The sequence below is a fragment of the Sus scrofa genome, chromosome 7, assembly GCF_054392235.1.
Source record: "Sus scrofa isolate SSC_HxYL_T2T_F1_AM1 chromosome 7, Sscrofa_HxYL_maternal_Yorkshire_Landrace_v2.0, whole genome shotgun sequence".
NCBI lineage: Eukaryota > Metazoa > Chordata > Mammalia > Artiodactyla > Suidae > Sus > Sus scrofa.
In genome coordinates this window covers 124028490-124046432 of record NC_139389.1, presented here as the reverse complement: position 1 = coordinate 124046432, position 17943 = coordinate 124028490, and the positions used below count along the sequence as shown (strand labels likewise).

The 17943-nt window shown below is 53.4% G+C and overlaps 1 protein-coding gene across 13 annotated transcripts in view; it reads left to right on the top strand.

Annotated features, from left to right (window-relative positions):
• Window positions 1-17943, top strand: part of CCDC88C (coiled-coil domain containing 88C) — a 129047-nt gene that overhangs the window by 91134 nt on the left and 19970 nt on the right. For all 13 annotated transcript variants that reach the window (XR_014811290.1, XM_084970006.1, XM_084970012.1 and 10 more), the window contains 8 exons: window positions 2207-2334; window positions 3773-3914; window positions 4303-4476; window positions 5606-5767; window positions 8244-8521; window positions 11248-11391; window positions 14128-14314; window positions 16335-16480. Coding sequence is in view for 12 of the 13 variants with exons in the window: in XM_084970006.1 (XP_084826132.1) it covers window positions 2207-2334; window positions 3773-3914; window positions 4303-4476; window positions 5606-5767; window positions 8244-8521; window positions 11248-11391; window positions 14128-14314; window positions 16335-16480 (1361 nt within the window). In the remaining variant the exon portion in view is untranslated. The remainder of the gene's footprint in view (window positions 1-2206; window positions 2335-3772; window positions 3915-4302; window positions 4477-5605; window positions 5768-8243; window positions 8522-11247; window positions 11392-14127; window positions 14315-16334; window positions 16481-17943) is intronic.

Here is a 17943-nt window from a genome sequence, read left to right as displayed (position 1 = left end):
CTTCAAAACAGAGTAATGCCCCAAGTGTGAAAAAGAAGTAGAAACCACCTGTTTTGATCTTACTGCCCGGAGATGACCCCTGTTGATGGCCTGGCGTGTTTTATTCTGTCCCTTCCCGAGCGCATGTGTGTGGACACTCACTTGATACCCCCCCTTCCACCTCCACGCGCTCTCTTTCCCTTATTAGACCTTTTCTCATTACATTAAATAGGTTTCAAGCCATGACTTCTAATGTCAGCAGGGTATTATTGTTATTATTATTTTTCTGCTTTGTGGGGCCGCTCCCACAGTATATGGAGGATCCCAGGCTAGGGGTCAAATTGGAGCTACAGCTGCTGGCCTACACCACAGCCACAGCAACGTGGGATCCAAGCCGCATCTGTGACCTACACCATAGCTCCCGGCAATGCTGGATCCTTAACCCACCGAGCGAGGCCAGGGATCAAACCTGCAACCTCATGGTTCCTAGTCGGAGTTGTTTCCACTGCGCCATGATGAGAACTCCTAATGTCTGCAGGGTATTAATTCTGTAATGCCTTTGACGATTCCCTGGACATTTAGGTTGCTTCCTCTCTTTTCCTGGACACTGGACATCCCTGTGCTCATGCACCTTCACGAATGTATCTATTTTCTTATGATAGATGCCTAGAAGTGCAATTATAGGATCAAAGGTGTGACTCTTTTACAGTTTTTTTTTTGGTAAATGTGTCCTACTTTTCCCTGTTTTTTTGTTTTTGTTGTTTTTTGGCTACACCCGTGGCATGTGAAAGTTCCCAGGCCGGGGATTGAACTCAGGAATCTTGTGGGCTTTCCTGCAATGTGTGAGGCTGAGTCTGTGCTCAGATAAACAACTCGAGCATCTACGTGGCCCGTGACAGACGTTGAGTCTCCACACGTGTGGTGGACCCTGGGTTTCTTCCGTCCTGTGGCTGGGCCGTCCCAGGCTGGAGTCTGCTTCTGGCTCCTCTGCCTGGGGCAGGTCAACGAGGCCGAGTGGGTGAGAAGGACCACCCTTCGAAGGGCGGAATTCAGTCACATAGCTGCACCTGACTGCCAGCGAGGCTGGGAAGCGTGTTCCAGCTGTGTGCCAGGGAGGGGAAGGAAATAGACGTGTGAACACAGACAGGTCTTCATGTAAAAAAAGAGATGACTGCCAGTGCCAGCAGATCAAGATGCTGTGCAGAAGAGCCACAGAACCCCAACACGACCGGCATCCCCGGCCTCTGTCAGCACAGCTTAGGTCGCGCTGCAGTCGCAGACCACCCCCGACTCGCAGGGGCTGCCCACACCGAGGGCTGGTTTCTGTCCCGTGAGAGTCCAGGTGACTCTCGGGAGGCTCTCCCCTGTGCTGAGGCTCAGGAGTCCAGGCTGCTTTGAGGTTATGGCTCCACATCTCAACACAGGGTTTGGGCAGTTGCCACGGCAGGGGAAAGACAGCCAGAAGGTCACACACCAGCCCTTCTCTGCTGCAGCCGGGGGGTGACCCACAGCCCCTCCGCCAGGACCCGTCACCTGGTGGCCAGGAAATTTTCGGGGAGCTGGCGGGATGTTTGGCGAGCCCCGCTGTCTGTCACACTGCCGTTCCCCGCCTTGGGGTGCATGCATGTCGCTGTGACACCTGCCTGGAGAGCTATGGGGATGTGGACTAGCATATGTGATCCCCTAAATCAGGTCAACACCCATATTGGAAAAGTAAACTAGAACCAGGGTTCGAAGTAAAATCTTCCTCTGTATTCTAAATTCTTTGCTATGAGCATTTAATTACATGACTCCACAGAAAAGGCAAAATTCAAACCCACTCTGCAGAGGTCAACGTAAATGATATTTCTTTCCTTTTTTGTCTTTTTTAGGGCTGCTCCTGTGGCATATGAAGGTTCTCAGGCTAGGGGTGGTGTCAGAGCTGCAGCTGCCGGCCTACACCACAGCCACGCAGGATCCTAGCCGCCTCTGCAACCTACACCACAGCTCACAGCAATGCCGGATCCTTAACCTACTGAGCGAGGCTAGGGATTGAATCCAAGCCCTCATGGATACTAGTCATGTTCGTTAACCACTGAGCCACGACGGGAACTCCCATAAATGGTGTTTCAGGCACATGTGGGTGTCCGTCCTGGACGCACGTTCACATCCTGTAGAACCGCCTGCCCAGGCCTCCCTGCCGCTCCTGCTGGGCTCCTGTCCCACACCGTCTTTGCTGTTCTTGCAGGACCTGGTGCAGGAGAAGCTGAAGAGCCAGCAGCTGAGCAGTGAGCTGGACAAACTGAGCCAGGAACTGGAGAAGGTCGGCCTCCACAAGGAGCTGCTGCTGCAGGACAATGACGGCAGTGGCGACACGTGAGGACCCCTCCCTGGGTGACCAAACGCTTTAGCTTGGCCCCCATCGCATGTACCTGCACCCCACACACCCCTGGAGCTCCATTAACTCTTCACACGGCCCACGGACCCATGTGCTTTATATTCTGGGCCTCCTTCCTGGAGGTTCCCGGGGAGGAGGGGAAAGAGATTCTTTTGTCCAGTAAAAAGGTTTCTTGTGCGTTCCCGCTGTGGCACAACAGCTTAAGGATGCAGCATTGTCTCTGTGGCAGCTCAGGTCACTACTGGGAAAGGGGTTCAGTCCTTGGCCCGGGAACTTTTATATGCCGAGGGTGTGCCCCCCCCCAAAAAAAATGCTTCTTTGTTTTTTTCCAGGTAGGCTCTTTTCTTTTTCTATTTCTTTATTCTTTCTTTTTACGGCTGTACCTGCAGCATATGAAAGTTCCTGGGCTGGGGGTCGAATTGGAGCTCCAGCTGCCAGCCACAGCCACAGCACTGCCCGATCTGAGCCACATCTGTGACTTATACTGCAGCTTGTGGCAATGCCAGATCCTTAACCCACTGAGTGAAGCCATGATCAAATCTGCATCCTCACGGAAACTATGTCAGGTCCTTAACCGGCTGAGCCACAGTGAGAACTCCCTAGGCTTTTTTAGGCTTATTTTGAGCAGTTTTAAGTTCAAAACAAAATTGAGGGAAAGGTGCAGAGATTTCCCATAAACCCCTTGCCCCCCCCCGCCCCCCGCATCCTTCCCATGTCATCAATACCACCCCCCTGGGCAGACACACTTGGTGAACCTGCACTGACACATTGTCATCGCCCAGAGTGCTCAGTTGACATTAGGGTCACTCGAGATGCTGCACATTCTGTGGATTTTGACAAACATGTAATGACGTGTATCCAGCAGTCCAGCATCTTGCAGAGTGTTCTCATGGCCCCGAGAATCCTGTGTTGCACTCATTCATCCCTTACTCCCTTCACCAGCCCTTTAATTTAACTCTTGCAGCCTTTGCTTCCAATGCTACCCTAAATTTTCAGGGAAATCCAGTGTCTTGGACTTTTGCTGGACCTGTAACTGACATGATGCCCTCTCGGTGTGGGAAGGCCACATGGACTCACCCTTTACCTGGCGCTGTGATCTTGGATGAATGGCTTAACTTTTCTGAGACTCATGTTCCCCATCTCTAAAATGGCCATAATAATGCTTCCCTAAGGCCAGTGCCTCTGAAGCTGCAGCAGTGATGTTTCATGTGAAGACGTTGCAGATGTAGCTCTGCCAGGAGCACGGGGAAGGGACCTCGGTGATTGGGTTTTGGCTCCTGCAGTTTTCTGGGCCACATGCTGCAACGGTGATGAGGAAACCAGCTTAGCGGAGGAGGGATGTCTTGGCAGCTGTGAGACTGGGAGCTTGTGGGTGGAAGAGGCAGATACATATTCCTGTATATTTGTATGTTTCAGGAGATACAAGATTTTGGAGAGCATAAATGAATCAGCAGTAAAAACAACACTAGCCATGAAAGAAGAAAAGATTGTGCTCTTAGAAGCACAGGTGGAAGAGAAAGCCAGCTTGAATCATCAGCTACAGAATGAGCTCCAGGTGGTAAGAGCAGCCCCTTTAGGGACAAACTCTGGGTCCTGCTGGGAAGTCCCTGCCTCCCCTTCTCCAGCCCCTCACCCGGGTAGCGGAGGGGCAGCCTGGATGGATGCCGATTTTCTGGAGCAGGTGTTTGTGGTGTGGATGCCTGAGGCTCAGGAAAGGGACAAGACTTGGCACAGTCACGTGGCTGAAGTTGGGCCTGGGTCCCAGCTGCTGCCCCTCAGTCTTACCTGTAGGGAGGGGCTGACGAGGCAGGGCGATGGTTATGTGCAAAGGCAGGGGTCTGGTGTGCCCCACACCAGTGCCAGGGAGGCCCAGGTGTGCCAAGGGGCTGGGTTTGGTGTGGGGCCTCTTCCTGCCCCAAGTCTGCTTTCTGTTCCCACACCTGCAGCTAAAGAAGGAGTGTGAGGTCCTTCGGCAGAGCCAGGAAGAGGGGAAGCCCGCACCCAACTCTTTCAAACACCCCGAGGGTCACCCGGAGAAGGAGCCATGGGGGCCCGGCCACAAGGAGGCCACCATGGAGCTGCTCCGCGTGAAGGACCGGGCCATCGAGCTGGAGCGCACCGTGAGTAGGGAGAGGCTGGCCTGCTGACCATCCCGTGGCTGGAACGGAAATTCACCGTTGCCGTGCAGCACCTGGGCGTTGGAAGCTGTTGGGATTTACTCAAAGTGGTCAGGTTGGCCACTTTGAGCTTCCTGGCACTTCCTCTGAGCCCCTTTTCACTCGAGGTCCCCTCGCCCTTTTGACTGAAAGGGCGCCGCCACCTGGTCCCATGGAGGCCCACTCTCTGCCTCCCAGCAGATCACACTGAGCCTGGAGCTTCTGCCACAGCCCTGTTTCCATGCTGTTCCGGCCTTCGGTGCTCTGCCGAACCACAGCCCGCCCCCTGTTTTCGTGAACAAGGTTGTATTAGGCCCCAGACATACCCTGTGCGGAGCTGCCTTCCCCCACTGTGGCCGGGGTCAGTGGTTGGGGTAGCGGCCCCGTGACCAGCAAACCCCAAACATTGACTGTCTGGCCCTTTATAGAAAGTTTGCCAACATGCATCTAAATCCCTCATCTCTGTCTCCCAACAACCTTGTGACATAGATAGTGATGATTGTCGTCTGACAGGTGAGAAAGGTGAGAAGGACTTTGAGACTTGACCCCAAGCCCCACGCCAGAAAGGGACAGCGCAGGACCGCACCCTCTGTGTCCTGGCCCCGGAGGTGGCGTATTGCGCTTGATCCTGATCAGTCTCGTGGACCCTGAACCACCTTATTCTCCCTGCTGTCGCCCCTGTGAGGGCTGAGGCCGCAGGCTCTGGCTCCCTGTCCTGTGCAAGAAGCTCACAGACCTGCCGTCTCAGCGTGATCAGCAGAGAACAGAGGAAAGCTTGAGAGAGAGAAAGGGTGAAGCAGGTAGAACTCCAGCTCTCACCCATGCCTCTCACACGCTCAGGCTCTTTGCCGTGTTCCCATTACATATATTCATGTCTTATGTGAAAATGCATGCCCCAAAAATAGGGTATTTTCATTTCCAGTCCTGCTGATTGTCTTTTCTAAGAGGGAATGTCTTCCTCCTCCCACCCGGTGGCCTCTGGCTTTGGCTCCGGAAGCATCAACTCTCGAGGGTCCCTTCCACTCAGGTACCTGCGGCCGGTCGGCGTGTGCGGAGCTGTGTCTGATCGGCCCCCTGCTTCTGCCTCCCTTAGAACGCGGCTCTGCAGGCGGAGAGGCAGCTGCTCAAGGAACAGCTGCAGCACCTGGAGACCCAGAACACGGCCTTCAGCAGCCAGATCCTGACGCTGCAGAAGCAGAGCGCTTTCCTGCAGGAGCACAACACCTCACTGCAGACGCAGACGGCCCAGCTGCAGGTGAGGGCGGAGCAGGCCCCCCACCTCCGGGGAGGTTGCTTTGTGTCTCCCGGGCCGCCCGGGTCTCTCACTTCTCCAGACCAGCAAGACCACGGCGTGTGGGAAAGTTTGGGATTTTGGTTTCTTTGTAGTAGGCTCTTTGTAAACTGAGGCTCCTCAGGATCTTTGAAGGTGCTTTTTTTTTTTTTTCTTTTTTTCTTTTTAGGGCCGTACCCATGGCATGTGAAAGTTCCCAGGCTAGGGAATCCAATAGGGGCTACAGCCGCCGGCCTACACCACAGCCACAGCAACGTGGGATCGGAGCCACATCTGCCACCTACACCACAGTTCACGGCAACGCTGGATCCTTAACCCACTGAGCGGGGCCAGGGATCGAACCCCCATCCTCATGGATCCTCGTCAGGTTTGTGAAGCACTGAGCCACAAAGGGAGCTCCCTGAAGGTCTTTTCCGTGATCCAGCACACGGCTGCCCAGGCTGAAAGTTTATTTCCCTGTCACCTGCCCTCTTGTCCGTTTCCCGAAGTCTCTTTCTTGAGCTGTTATTAGGAGTGACTTGGGAAGGAGGTACTGGGCTCAAATCAGTTTGGTTCAACAGAGCTAAGCACGTTTCTTCCCTGGCAGAGCCTTTTGGAAGCAAATGTGAATTTTCAATCTTTAAGAGAGAAGTCGGGTGTGAAGTGGCTCCCGGGCTGTTGAGAGCCCTTAGCAAAACTCATGTTCTGGGCTGCACACTTCAGGATGTTGGTATTTATGCGAATAGATTGTGGGAAAGTAAATTGTCGTTTATTGCAGTTTCTGAGAAAGGTGTTTGAAAATAATGTCACTTATGAGTCAGGAACAATAAATGGGAAGCTATTTGGCAGAGAGGCTGGGATTTGTTCTGTTAAAGAAATAGGATGTTAGTTCATAGGGTTTTTGTGTGTGCGTGTAGAGTATTCATTTTTATTAGCGTGGCTGATTTACAGCGTTGTGTCAATTTCTGCTATACAGCACAGCGATGCAGTCACTCATACACACACTCACACACACACACATTCTTTTTCTCGTGTTACCCTTCATCCCAAGAGATTGGATATAGTTCCCTGTGCTGTACCATAGGACCTCCGTGCTTATGATTCTAAATGTAATAGTTTGCATCTATTAACCCCAAACTCCCAGTCCATCCCCTTCCCTCCCCCTCCCCCTTGGCAACCCAAGCCTGTTCTCCATGTCTCTGAGTCTGTTTCTGTTCTGTAGGTAGGTTCACTTGTGCCTTATTTTAGGTTCCATATATAAGTGATATCATATAGTATTTGTCTTTTTCTTTCTTATTTTGCTTATGTAAGAATCTCTAGTTGCATCCATGCTGCTGCCCTAGTTTTGTGTTTGTTGGGGGTTTTGGTCGTAGTTGTCGCATCTTTGGTTTTGATGTCACCGTAATTCTGACCTTAGGATGAGTTAGGAAATAGCTGATGATTTTGGACGTTGGATGGTATTGTCTATCTGTTAGTTAGGTCCAGGCGGTTGATAGGTTGTTTAGGTATTCTGTATCCTCAGGGCTGCTCTATCTTTTAAAAATAGGCTTTTAGGGAGTTCCCATCGTGGCGCAGTGGTTAACAAATCCAACTGGGACCCATGAGGTTGCGGGTTCGATCCCTGGCTTTGCTCAGTGGGTTGGGGATCCGGCGTTGCCGTGAATTGTGGTGTAGGTCGCAAACATGGGTCAGATCCCACCTTGCTGTGGCTCTGGCGTAGGCCAGTGGCTACAGCTCTGATTAGACCCTAAGCCTGGAAACCTCCATATGCCACGGGAGCAGCCCTAGAAAAGGCAAAAAGACCAATAAATAAATAAATAAATAAATAAATAAAAATAGCCTTTTGGGACTTCCCTGGCGGCCTGCTGGGTTAAGGATCTGATGTCGTCACTCCCACAGGTCACTGCTGTGACACAGATTCTATCCCTGACCAGGGAATTTCTGCATGCCACAGGTATGACCAAATAAAAATTTTCAAAATGAGAATAAGCTTTTATTTATTTTTTTTAAGGCTGCATCTATAGCATATGAAAGTTCCCAGGCCAGGGATTGAATCAGCACCACAGCTGCGACCTACGCTATAGTTGCAGCAATGTGAAATCCTTTAACCCACTGTGCTGGGGCTGGGCATTGAGCCTGCACCTCAGCAGCTACCTAAGCCACTACAGTCCGGTTCTTAGCCCATCGCACCACAGCGGGAACTCCAAAATAGGTTTTTAAAAGTATCCGAAGAGGGTTTCCAAGGAGCTTATTCAAAGAGAGGACCTAATTTGCCCGCAAAGACCACATCCTTGGAGAGGGCTCAGGACTGAAGCACCATGTGACAGTCTGTTGGGCTGCCTGGCCTCCTCCAGAGGTTCCTTAAGTCCTGGTGGAACTGTCCTCGCCCCAGCTGGGTCTTGCCTGCCTGGGCTCTCTGTTGTCTTGGCAACAGCCTCCAGCCCCTTGTTCCTCTCGGCAGGTGGAGAATTCCACTCTGAGCTCCCAGAGCGCCTCGCTCACCGCACAGTACGCGCTGCTCCAGAACCAGCAGACGGCCAAGGAGAGTGAGAACGAAAACCTGCAGAAGCAGCAGGAGCAGCTGACAGCCGCCTACCAGGCGCTGCTGCAGGACCACGAGCACCTGGGCGCCCTCCACGAGAGGCAGTCCTCAGAGTACGAGGCCCTCATCCGTCAGCACAGCTGCCTGAAGACGCTGCATCGCAACCTGGAGCTGGAGCACAAGGATCTGGGGGAGAGGTGTGTGAACCTGGAACCCCAGAGTTTGAGTCCTTGCCTCTGCTCTGTGCCCCTTGAGTCTCCTCTTGGCCTGCTGCTTCCCGCTGCCTGGGACACCAGTCCGTCCCCAAAAGGAAGTAAATCGAAGTCACCCTTAGTGATTGGAGTTAGTGCAGCTGGAGACCCAGCGGCAGGCAGGTCCCCAGGTGGAGAAAGGGGTGTCATGGCCAGTCCCTACTCCCCTCAGGTGTCCTCTCTTTTCTCCAAACCAAGAATAAGAACGAAGTGCCCCCCAGCTGCCGGTTTACAGTGATGCCTCTTATCTTACCCTTTCTTGCCTGTCAAAGTCAGGGCTCTTTTTTTTTTTTTTTTTTCTTTAAATCTTTAATGTGGGGAACTTTTAAATATATAGGAAGGAAACAGAATGGGGTAATGAAAGCTGTGTGCACCCACGGCCGGCTCCTGCAGTGATCGCTCTCCTGCCATCCTCGTTTCATCTTTACCCCACTCTCGAGCCCCGTCTCTTTTTTTTTTTTAAGTTGGACTTGACACACATGCAAATGCACGAGTCTAAACTTTGCCCTCTTGACAAGTCAGGGTCCTGGGTTTTGTGTGCCCTCAGTCCACCGGCATCATCTGAGCGCTGGCCCCTGCAGATCATCTTGATTGTTCTAGGCCCCCCTGGCCAGGGGTGGCAGGACCGCGAGTCTGGGGGCAGGTGTGCTGTGCATGTGGTTCTGATGCGGGAGAGGGAGGCTCTCAGACACTTGGCGGATGGCTGAGGGGGAGCGATAATCCCCGCCCTGTGCTTGTGAGATGGCCCTCGCCTTGGCTCCGTCTCAGCAAGATGCTCAGTCAAGCTCAAGTCCAGAGTGTTCGTCTCGGACCCAGGGAGGTTGTTGAGCCAGCACAGCCTCCTGAGGGCGTCAGCTGATGCTGTGGGCACATGGCTGATGACGTTCTTCCGTCCACTCAGCCGGCGCTTCCTTTCTGTCTTGGTCCGGAGTCGCCCACCCCCTTGTCCACCCAGATGGCCGTCCTTCAGGGCCTGCTGAGACCTTGGCTCCTAGAGGATGCCGTTCCTTCTTGCCAAAATGAGCATCATCTGCCCCTATCTTATATTCCTGGGACACTTAGTGAACACCTGCTGTGTATGTGGCACGGTGTCTAATGTGGTGGAGGAGGCACCCAGTTGGCTCCTGGAGTAAGACATGTTCACTCGGAAGCCAGCCCGGCGCCCAGCACTGCCCAGGCACTCACGTGTCCTGTTACACCTTATAATGGCATCTTATGATGTTCACGTCTGTTCGTTGGGGGAAGGTTTCTGCAGGTGGAATTTGAGCAGAAATCAAGCTCTGAAGGAGTTTGGTGTTGCTTTCCCTGTAGCTCCTTGCACAGTACAGCACAACCACTGCGTTACTTGGTCCTTTTTACTGGTTGGACAGGCTGGAGGCCCTTTGAGTCTGTTTGCCGCAAGGCTACGGGTCCAGGAGTCTGGGTACCTGGAACACGGGGGTGATGGCTCGAATACCAGGGACTCAGTGGTGAGCCAGGCTGCTCTACAGCGGGGTATTACTAATGGTAAGATGCTTGATGGGTGCTCTTTACAAGATGTTACCACAGGAAAGCGGGAGTCAGGGACCCTCATGGTCAGCCCGTGGCCCTGGTTTGTCAGACCTTGGATGACTTTTCCCAGAATCATTTGCCTGGATGAGTAAGATCACCCCCGAAAGCCAGGCAGAGCCTCACACCCAACACCAGGTTTAGCTCTGCCCTGAAGCTAAAGGCCACACAAATGTTTGTTTTGAAACAGCTGCCTGAGCAGGTGTCTGGCTCGATTCCAGCACAAGTCTGGGCTCCACTCAGATGATCAACTACAGGCAATGTGGGGGCTGGTGGTGTGCCGGGTGGAGGTCCAGAGACGAAGGCTGGAGCCTCTTGGCCTTGGGGGCTCTTGAGTCCTCATGAGCTGGGAAGGTTCCACAGGAAGGAGAAAGAGCCTGGGCTTTTCTTATCAGGGGCTCCATCCTTGTGCTCTGCTGCCCTCCAGAGACAGCTGTGCAGTAACCTGTACAGAGGGGCCAGAGAAGATTCAGAGGAAAAGGAAGGGGCGGGGGGAAAGTCTGGGTCAGGGGAGCAGTACGTGTGTGTGTGTGTGTGTGTATGCGTGAGTGTCGGAACAGCTAGGCCCTGGCAGCTGCTGGTCCCACCAGGCAAGCCTCTCCCCACCAAGCCAGACCAGAGCAGGGAGCCGCAGTTCCTGAAGCAGAGGAGGGCTCACCCCCTGCCCAGTGAGCAGGGCTTCCCTGTTAGGTCAGCTGTTACGTGCAGTGGGACTCAGCTAGGGTTTTGCGTGTGTGGTTTTAGATCCATTTGAGTCTAGAGAACTGCCTGGTAACTTATTAAGACTCCCAAAGAGAAAGGCAAGGGGTTCAGAGGTGTCATCCTGGCGTGTCCAGGAGGCTGAGGGCGGAAGGCTGCTGTGATGGAATCAAGGGGACTGGGGAGGCGCTGCCTGTGGGAGGAAGAGCGCCTCACCCCCGTCCCCCCGACACCTGTTCCAGCCACTACCCTCCAGTTTCTCTGCCAGCATCCTCACTCCTTGCCCGTGCCCTCAACTCTGCAGAGAGAAGCCACCAGACGAACCCCCCTTTCTCTGGGGAGGCTTCTCAGTCTTTGGGGGTGTGCATTACCTGTAGGAAAAGAAGGCCAGGGACCAGCTGCCAGTGGTGTGTCCCCTCCCACAGGCACAGTGACCTGCTGAAACACAAGGCGGAGCTGGACGAGCTGGAGAAGGTTTTGAAGGCCGAGCGAGAGGCTCTGCAGCAGGAGCAGAGGGCGAGCGCTGTGGCCACGAGCGAGAACCAGAGGCTGCAGGAGGAGCTGGACAGGTAAGCGCCCGCCCCTCTTCACCTACTCGGCGCCCGCTGAGCAGATGTCAGGGGAGTCCCTGGTATCGTGTATCTTTCCAACCCCTGTCATGCAGACAGCTGGATGCTAAGACGCTCACAGGAAACTCCAGCTGGTTGCTGGGATGGAAGGACCAAAGCGGATCCTGGGGACAGCACGTTGTCTAAGCTGGTGGTCCTTACCTCCCACCGTGAAATGACGAGTGTATCAGCCAGGGGTGTGTTCATCATCCAGCTGAGTCGCTGTCAGGGAATCCCCCCTGCTTGCTGGCGTCTGTTCGTAAGCCCCAAATCAGCATACAGGGACCTTTAATGGACATGCCCAGCGTGATGAGATGCTCGAGTCACCTGATGCGCCCATTCCCAGGTGAGGACGAACCAGGTGTTCGACCTCCACCTTCTTGTTCATTGTTGTGTCAGTTCATACTGCAAAGGAGCCTCCTTTTTTTCTTTCTTATTTATTTATTTATTTATTTTTGTCTTTTTGCCATTTCTTGGGCTGCTTCCACAGCATATGGAGGTTCCCAGGATAGGGGTCGAATCGGAGCTGTAGCTGCCGGCCTACACCAGAGCCACAGCAACGCGGGATCCAAGCCTCGTCTGTAACCTACACCACAGCTCACGGCAACACCGGATCCTTAACCCACTGAGCAAGGCCAGGGACCGAACCTGCAACCTTATCGTTCTTAGTCGGATTCTTTAACCACTGAGCCATGATGGGAACTCCTCTTTTTTTCTTTTTATGGTTGCACCTGCAGCATGTGGAAGTTCTGGGCTAGGGGTTGAATCAGAGCTGCAGCTCCCAGCCTATGTCACAGCCACAGCCACAGCAGATCCAAGCTGCTGCATCTGTAATCTGTGCCACAGCCTGTGGCGACCCCAGATCCTTAACCCACTGAGCAAGGCCAGGGATCGAACCCACATCCTCATGGAGAGAGCATCAGGTTCTTAACCCACTGAGCCACAATGGGAACTCCCAAATGAGCGTGCTTTTTGTGGCTTTCATATCTGTGTGCTTTTGGGTGAGGATTTCCCCATTTAAAGCGGCCCCTGAGCAGAGTGCTCAAGTGCTGGCTTGTGTTCCTAAGTGCAAGGCTAGCATGAGAAAATGCATGTAGGGATAAGCTTCCTTGAGGCAGGGGTTACGGTGCTGTCGGCTCTGAGTCTGTCTCATAAGGTGTCTTTAAACAGAAACACATAAGACAGGGTATGTCTCGATAAGCTCGCAAAAATGTGTGACTGAACTCATAGGAAGCCACCCCATGTTTACCCGAGAGCTGATTTAGTGATCTAGGGTCCTGGGGACCTTGTAGAATGTTATTACAAAGAGTCACAAGGCTCTACTGAACTATTACCACTTTTTTTCTTCCCCGTTTAACAGACGGGAGCAGATGAAGTACCTTGTTCAGGGCCTATGCTTCTAGTCAGTGGCGGAGTCAGGATTTGAATCTGGTCTTGTCTGTGACAGGACCCTGTGATCCTGCTTCCTCCCCGTGTCCTTGTTAACATGTACCTGGGGCTACGAGCTCAGGTGCCAGGCGGATCAGGTGGGTGAAAAAGTGCCAGCATAGACCAGACAGCGACATAGAAGATACATGCCATCCAAAGGTTGTCAGCTGGGAGGCAGGCCCCGGGCCACCAGGTCATCGGTGTTTTTGTTTTGTTTTTTTTTAGCCACACCCACAGCATGTGGAAGTTCCCGGGCTAGGAATTGAACCCGTGCCACAGCAGTGACAGTACCAGGTCCTTAACCCACTGAACCACTGGGGCACTCCCTGTTTATACTTTTTTCTTAAGCTGGACATCTGAACGTCGATGTAGAACTTTCACAATTTTAAATGTTGATTCATAAAACAAAAACAGAAACAAAAAACATGTGGGCCAAACAAGACACTCTGTGTCTAAATTGAGTCCGTGAGCCCCTGGTAACTTGAACTTTCAGTTATTAATTTTCCCCCAGGAAAGCCCAGGTGGATAATAGTTGTTATGATGATGATAATTTTACTGCATTTACAAAATACCCCAGCATCTCATATTTTATTTATCTTGGGAGTTGGAATTAGGGGCTTGGAATTGGAAAGAAGAGCTGGGCATAGACAAAGAGTTTTAGAGCAAAGGTGTTCTGGTTCAGTGTTTTAAAAATAACTTTTTAATAGCAGGACCCTTTTTTTCCCAAGTAGGCAATATGCTAAAACCTTAACTATAAAGGAGATTTAGGAGTTCCCATTGGGGCACAGCGGGTTAAGAACCTGACTAGTATCCATGAGGATGCAAGTTTGATCCCTGGCCTTGCTCGTTGGGTTAAAGGATCAGGCATTGCTACAAACTATGGTATAGGTCACATATGTGGGTCGGATCTGGCCTTGCTGTGGCTGTGGTGTAGGCCACCAGCTCCAGCTCCAATTTGACCCCTAGCCTGGGAACCTCCCTATGCCAACAGGTGTGTCCCTAAAAAGACAAAAATAGATTATAACAGTGATGCCTTGTTGAAACGGGCATCTGAGCCTGCCTGTGCTGTCTGTCTTCCCAGGTGCAAGGTGGGGGCACCAGGGGGAGGTACCGTCATAGAATCCCAAAGCATGTAGTTTGAAAACTGCTAATTTTGTTCAGTCCCTCATTCTGAGGCCCAGAGAGGTCGTGGTTTGGTCGAAGGTTGCACAGCTGAGACAGGGCTGGGAGCGCCCTTCAGCCCTGCGGCTCTCTACCCCTGCCCCCCAGGGTGAATTTCCTGCACCATCAACTGAAGGGGGAGTACGAGGAGCTGCACAGCCACACCAAGGAGCTGAAAACCTCACTCAACAACTCTCAGCTTGAACTAAACCGCTGGCAGGCCCGGTTCGACGAGCTGAAGGAGCAGAACCAGAGCATGGACATCTCTCTGACCAAGCTGGACAACCACTGCGAGGTGAGGCCCTGGGGTACTGGGGCCCATCCCCTGGAGTGGCAGCCTTGGGCTCGGTGGGGTGGTGACCGGTCCTCCTTGGCCTCTGTGCTCGGAGACTGTGGGAAAGAGGTGCAGAGACTGAGAGGAGACCAGAGGCATTGGACCCTGGTCGGGGGGCGGGGGGGCACATACCTCGAGGTGGGGCTGCTTTAGGAAACACCTTTGCATCTGACCTTGGCTTTTTGCAAAGGCTCAGAGCAGGTGCAATTAAACATCGACTACTGTTTAATTTCACACCATCTTTCCAGTTCTTTTCATGTCAGGAGCCACCCTGTAGAGAAGTGGCATGAATTTTCCTCCATGCTTGGCTTTGGCTGACAGCTCCTGAGCCTGGGCTGTTCAGGGTGGGGCTTAGGCCCTCATCCCCTGGTTTCCAGAGGGGCAGACCCCTCCCTTCTGGGGTGCTAGGATGGAAAGTACCTTCTTATGCAGCAGACCTCTCTCTAAATGGGAAACAGAGCCCAGGACAAGTATGACTGCCAAGTGGCTGGGCAGGGAAGAGCAGCTGGGCCCTGCTCCAGCTCCAGAGCACCCTGGAACAGCCAGGACCCCAGACACAGCTCCTCCTGCCTTTTGTTTGTCTCTTGAGCTCACGGTAGCCCTGCGGGGCATCACAGATGAGGAAACAGAGGCCCAGAGTGCCGAGATGCCTGAAGGTCCCTGGGGCAGGGGGCAGGGCCAGTGGAGGAGGTGGGGCCAGGACAAAGGCAAACACTGCTGGGGGTGGGACAGCACCACTGCAATGCAGGGAGGTGCTTTAGGATTTCCGAGGGGACTTCAGGCCCAGGCGTGCAGTAGGAGATTGGCACCAGTCTGTCTGAAGCCAAAGTGTGTCATTTTCCTATGACACCACCTGCGATCTACATTTCTAGAGCAAGAGCGGCCGTCCTTATCCCCAAACCCAAATCCAGCCCACGACCTGCTTCTCTACAGCCATGAACTAAGAATGGCTTGTGCATTTCACGATGGTTGAGTGAAAAGAATAACATTGTGGCAAGTTGAAATGATGGGACATTTAAATGTCAGTGTCCATAAGTAAAGTTTTATTGGCACGAAGTCACACCTATGCGTTTGCAGGTTGTCTCTGGCTGCTTTCCCGCTGTAACAGCAGAGTCGAGTCGTTGCACCAGACCACCGTCTGGCTTGGAGAGCCCAAAGGGTTTGCTCTGTGGCTCTGTACAAAAGAAGTGGGCCGACCCTTGTCTAGAATGGAGCTGTCTGCTAGAAATAATATCAGATGTAACTATAATAGAAATAATTACACCAGCTATAATTTAAAATGCTCCAGTAGCCACATTAAAAAGGTAAAAAGAAACAGGATTATTTTTAACCATGTATTTTATTTAGCCAATATGTCGAAAATATTTTCATTCCCACAGGTAACCACAGAAAGCTCATGAATGAGATGGTTCACACTAGTTTTTTTTAGTCCAGTCTTGAGAATCTCCTGTGTTTTGCCCTGTGGCACAGTCCAGCAGGGACAGCTGCATTTAAAGTGCTCAGTGGGAGTTCCCGTCATGGCTCAGTGGTTAACAAATCCAACTAGGAACCATGAGGTTGTGGGTTTGATCCCTGGCCTCGCTTAGTGGGTTAAGGATCCAGCGTTACCATGAGCTGTGGTGTAGGTCGCAGATGCGGCTCAGATCCCGCATTGCTGTGGCTGTGGTGTAAGCCAGTGGCTACAGCTCCAGTTAGACCCCTAGCCTGGGAACCTCCATAGGCTGCAGGTGCGGCCCTAGAAAAGAATAAAAATAAAAAAATAAGGTGCTCAGCGGCCAGGCACTGCCTTCAGCTGTTGGATTAGACGGTGTAGCTGCTGAGGGAACTGCTGTTTGGGTCCTTTGGAGTGTTCACGGGTGTCGATAATACCGAGATGGGCGGCTTGGCACACGTGCCTTTTTCCTCCTTTCAGGAGCTAGATCCCCAGCACCAGGCTTCCGGGGTCACACAGTATTTAAGGCGTTGTTAATCTGTGTTTCAGCTGCTCTCTCGCCTCAAGGGGAACTTGGAGGAAGAAAACCACCACCTCCTGAGTCAGATCCAGCTGCTGAGCCAGCAGAACCAGATGCTCCTAGAGCAGAACTTGGAGAACAAGGAGCAGTACCACGAGGAGCAGAAGCAATACATGTAAGGGGTCTGGGTGGGGGACGCCCGTCTACACTGGGATCCTGGTCCCTTCCGGCAAGAGCAGCCCTGGGGCCGGTGGGCATCCTGTGGGGGTGGGGGCGGCAACCAGCTTACCAGCGCCGCCTCCGCTCCGTTTTGCTGGAGGGGTTCTGGGTTTCTGCGAGTGAGGGCGGTTGGCTTTCGTTTGCCTTTCAAAGGCACTGCCCACCGCCAGAAGCTTCCTAGTCGGCTGTTAGAATTAAGTGCCCTTCTTCTAAAAATGCAACGGTGCTGACAAAGCGTATCTCGGGGAAAGCCTCGAAACCGAAGGCTGAGCGCAGGTGCCGTAACCGGTGTCCTTCCACCACTCGTGTCTGTTTTCCCTGATGGCCAGGAGGGCGGCTGACCGGCGCGCTGCCATCTGCGTTCCTTCATGCCAGCTCTGCATGAAGTGGGCCCCGCAAGGTGCACCGTGGCCTGGTCACCAGGAACCAGCAGGGGGATGTGAGCAGAGCTGTGTCCCTACCGGGCAGAGGTTGAGGAGCCACACGGAGCGGGGAGAGGAGGAGTCGGGGTTCTGCTGCTGGGGCAGGGTTGGAGGAAGGCAGGGTGGATGGGGCGACGCGAAGGTGGAGCGGGCAGGGCTTCTGGGCGCAGGGCTCACGTAAGGCGGAGGCTGGAGGGGCACCCCCTGTGCCTGGCTCACCAGTTGGGACTCATCGGGAAGCGTGAAGGGATGCAGGTCTAGCATGCCCCAGGCAGATGCCGGAGAGGCGCTCAAGAGGAAGAGCCTGGTCCTGGGAACCTTGTGGTTTGGAAGTGGATTAATCCAGAAAGCATGTGTGGATCCGTGACGGGGGTGGGTGGGGAGGTGGTCGCCACTCTGCTGTGGTGGTTGGACCATCCTTCCTCTCGGTCGGGCCTGGCCGGGGTGGGGAAGGCCAGAGGAGACAGGCTGGCGGTGGGACGTGGTCACGGCAGAGGCGGCGCTGCCCCAGCTCTGCTGTAACCATGCTCCTTCATTATTCTCCACCTTTATCTGCTCACCTAGAGGTGGCTCGCCACCTACAAAAGATGGGTTACCTTGAAATCCGCACTGTAATTTGGGGTAGAAATGTCTCTGGCCTGAAGTTGGCCCCTGTAATCCCGCTGGTAGTAATTGGCAGCAGGCGCCAGGCAGGTGCTAGACCAGAAGAGCGGGAGCCCAGAACCCGGGGGGTGAGTCGATGTTAGTTCTGCATTAGAGAGCGTCTGCAGAGGGCCAGCCTTGGCATGTTTCCCGGGGGCGGCTCTGAGCAGAGCCCAGTTCTGGGTGCTCGGAGGGGCGCGGTGCCTGCTCGCTGTGTTTGCAAGCATCTCTGGGGCCAAACTCAGCCACAAAACACCCGAATCTTAAGGCTGAGCAGGATGGCTGTGAGGACAGGAGAACAGATCGCAGGTGTCTAGCCAAGGGGGCTGACAGCAGAGGGGTTGGGGGTCAGGGG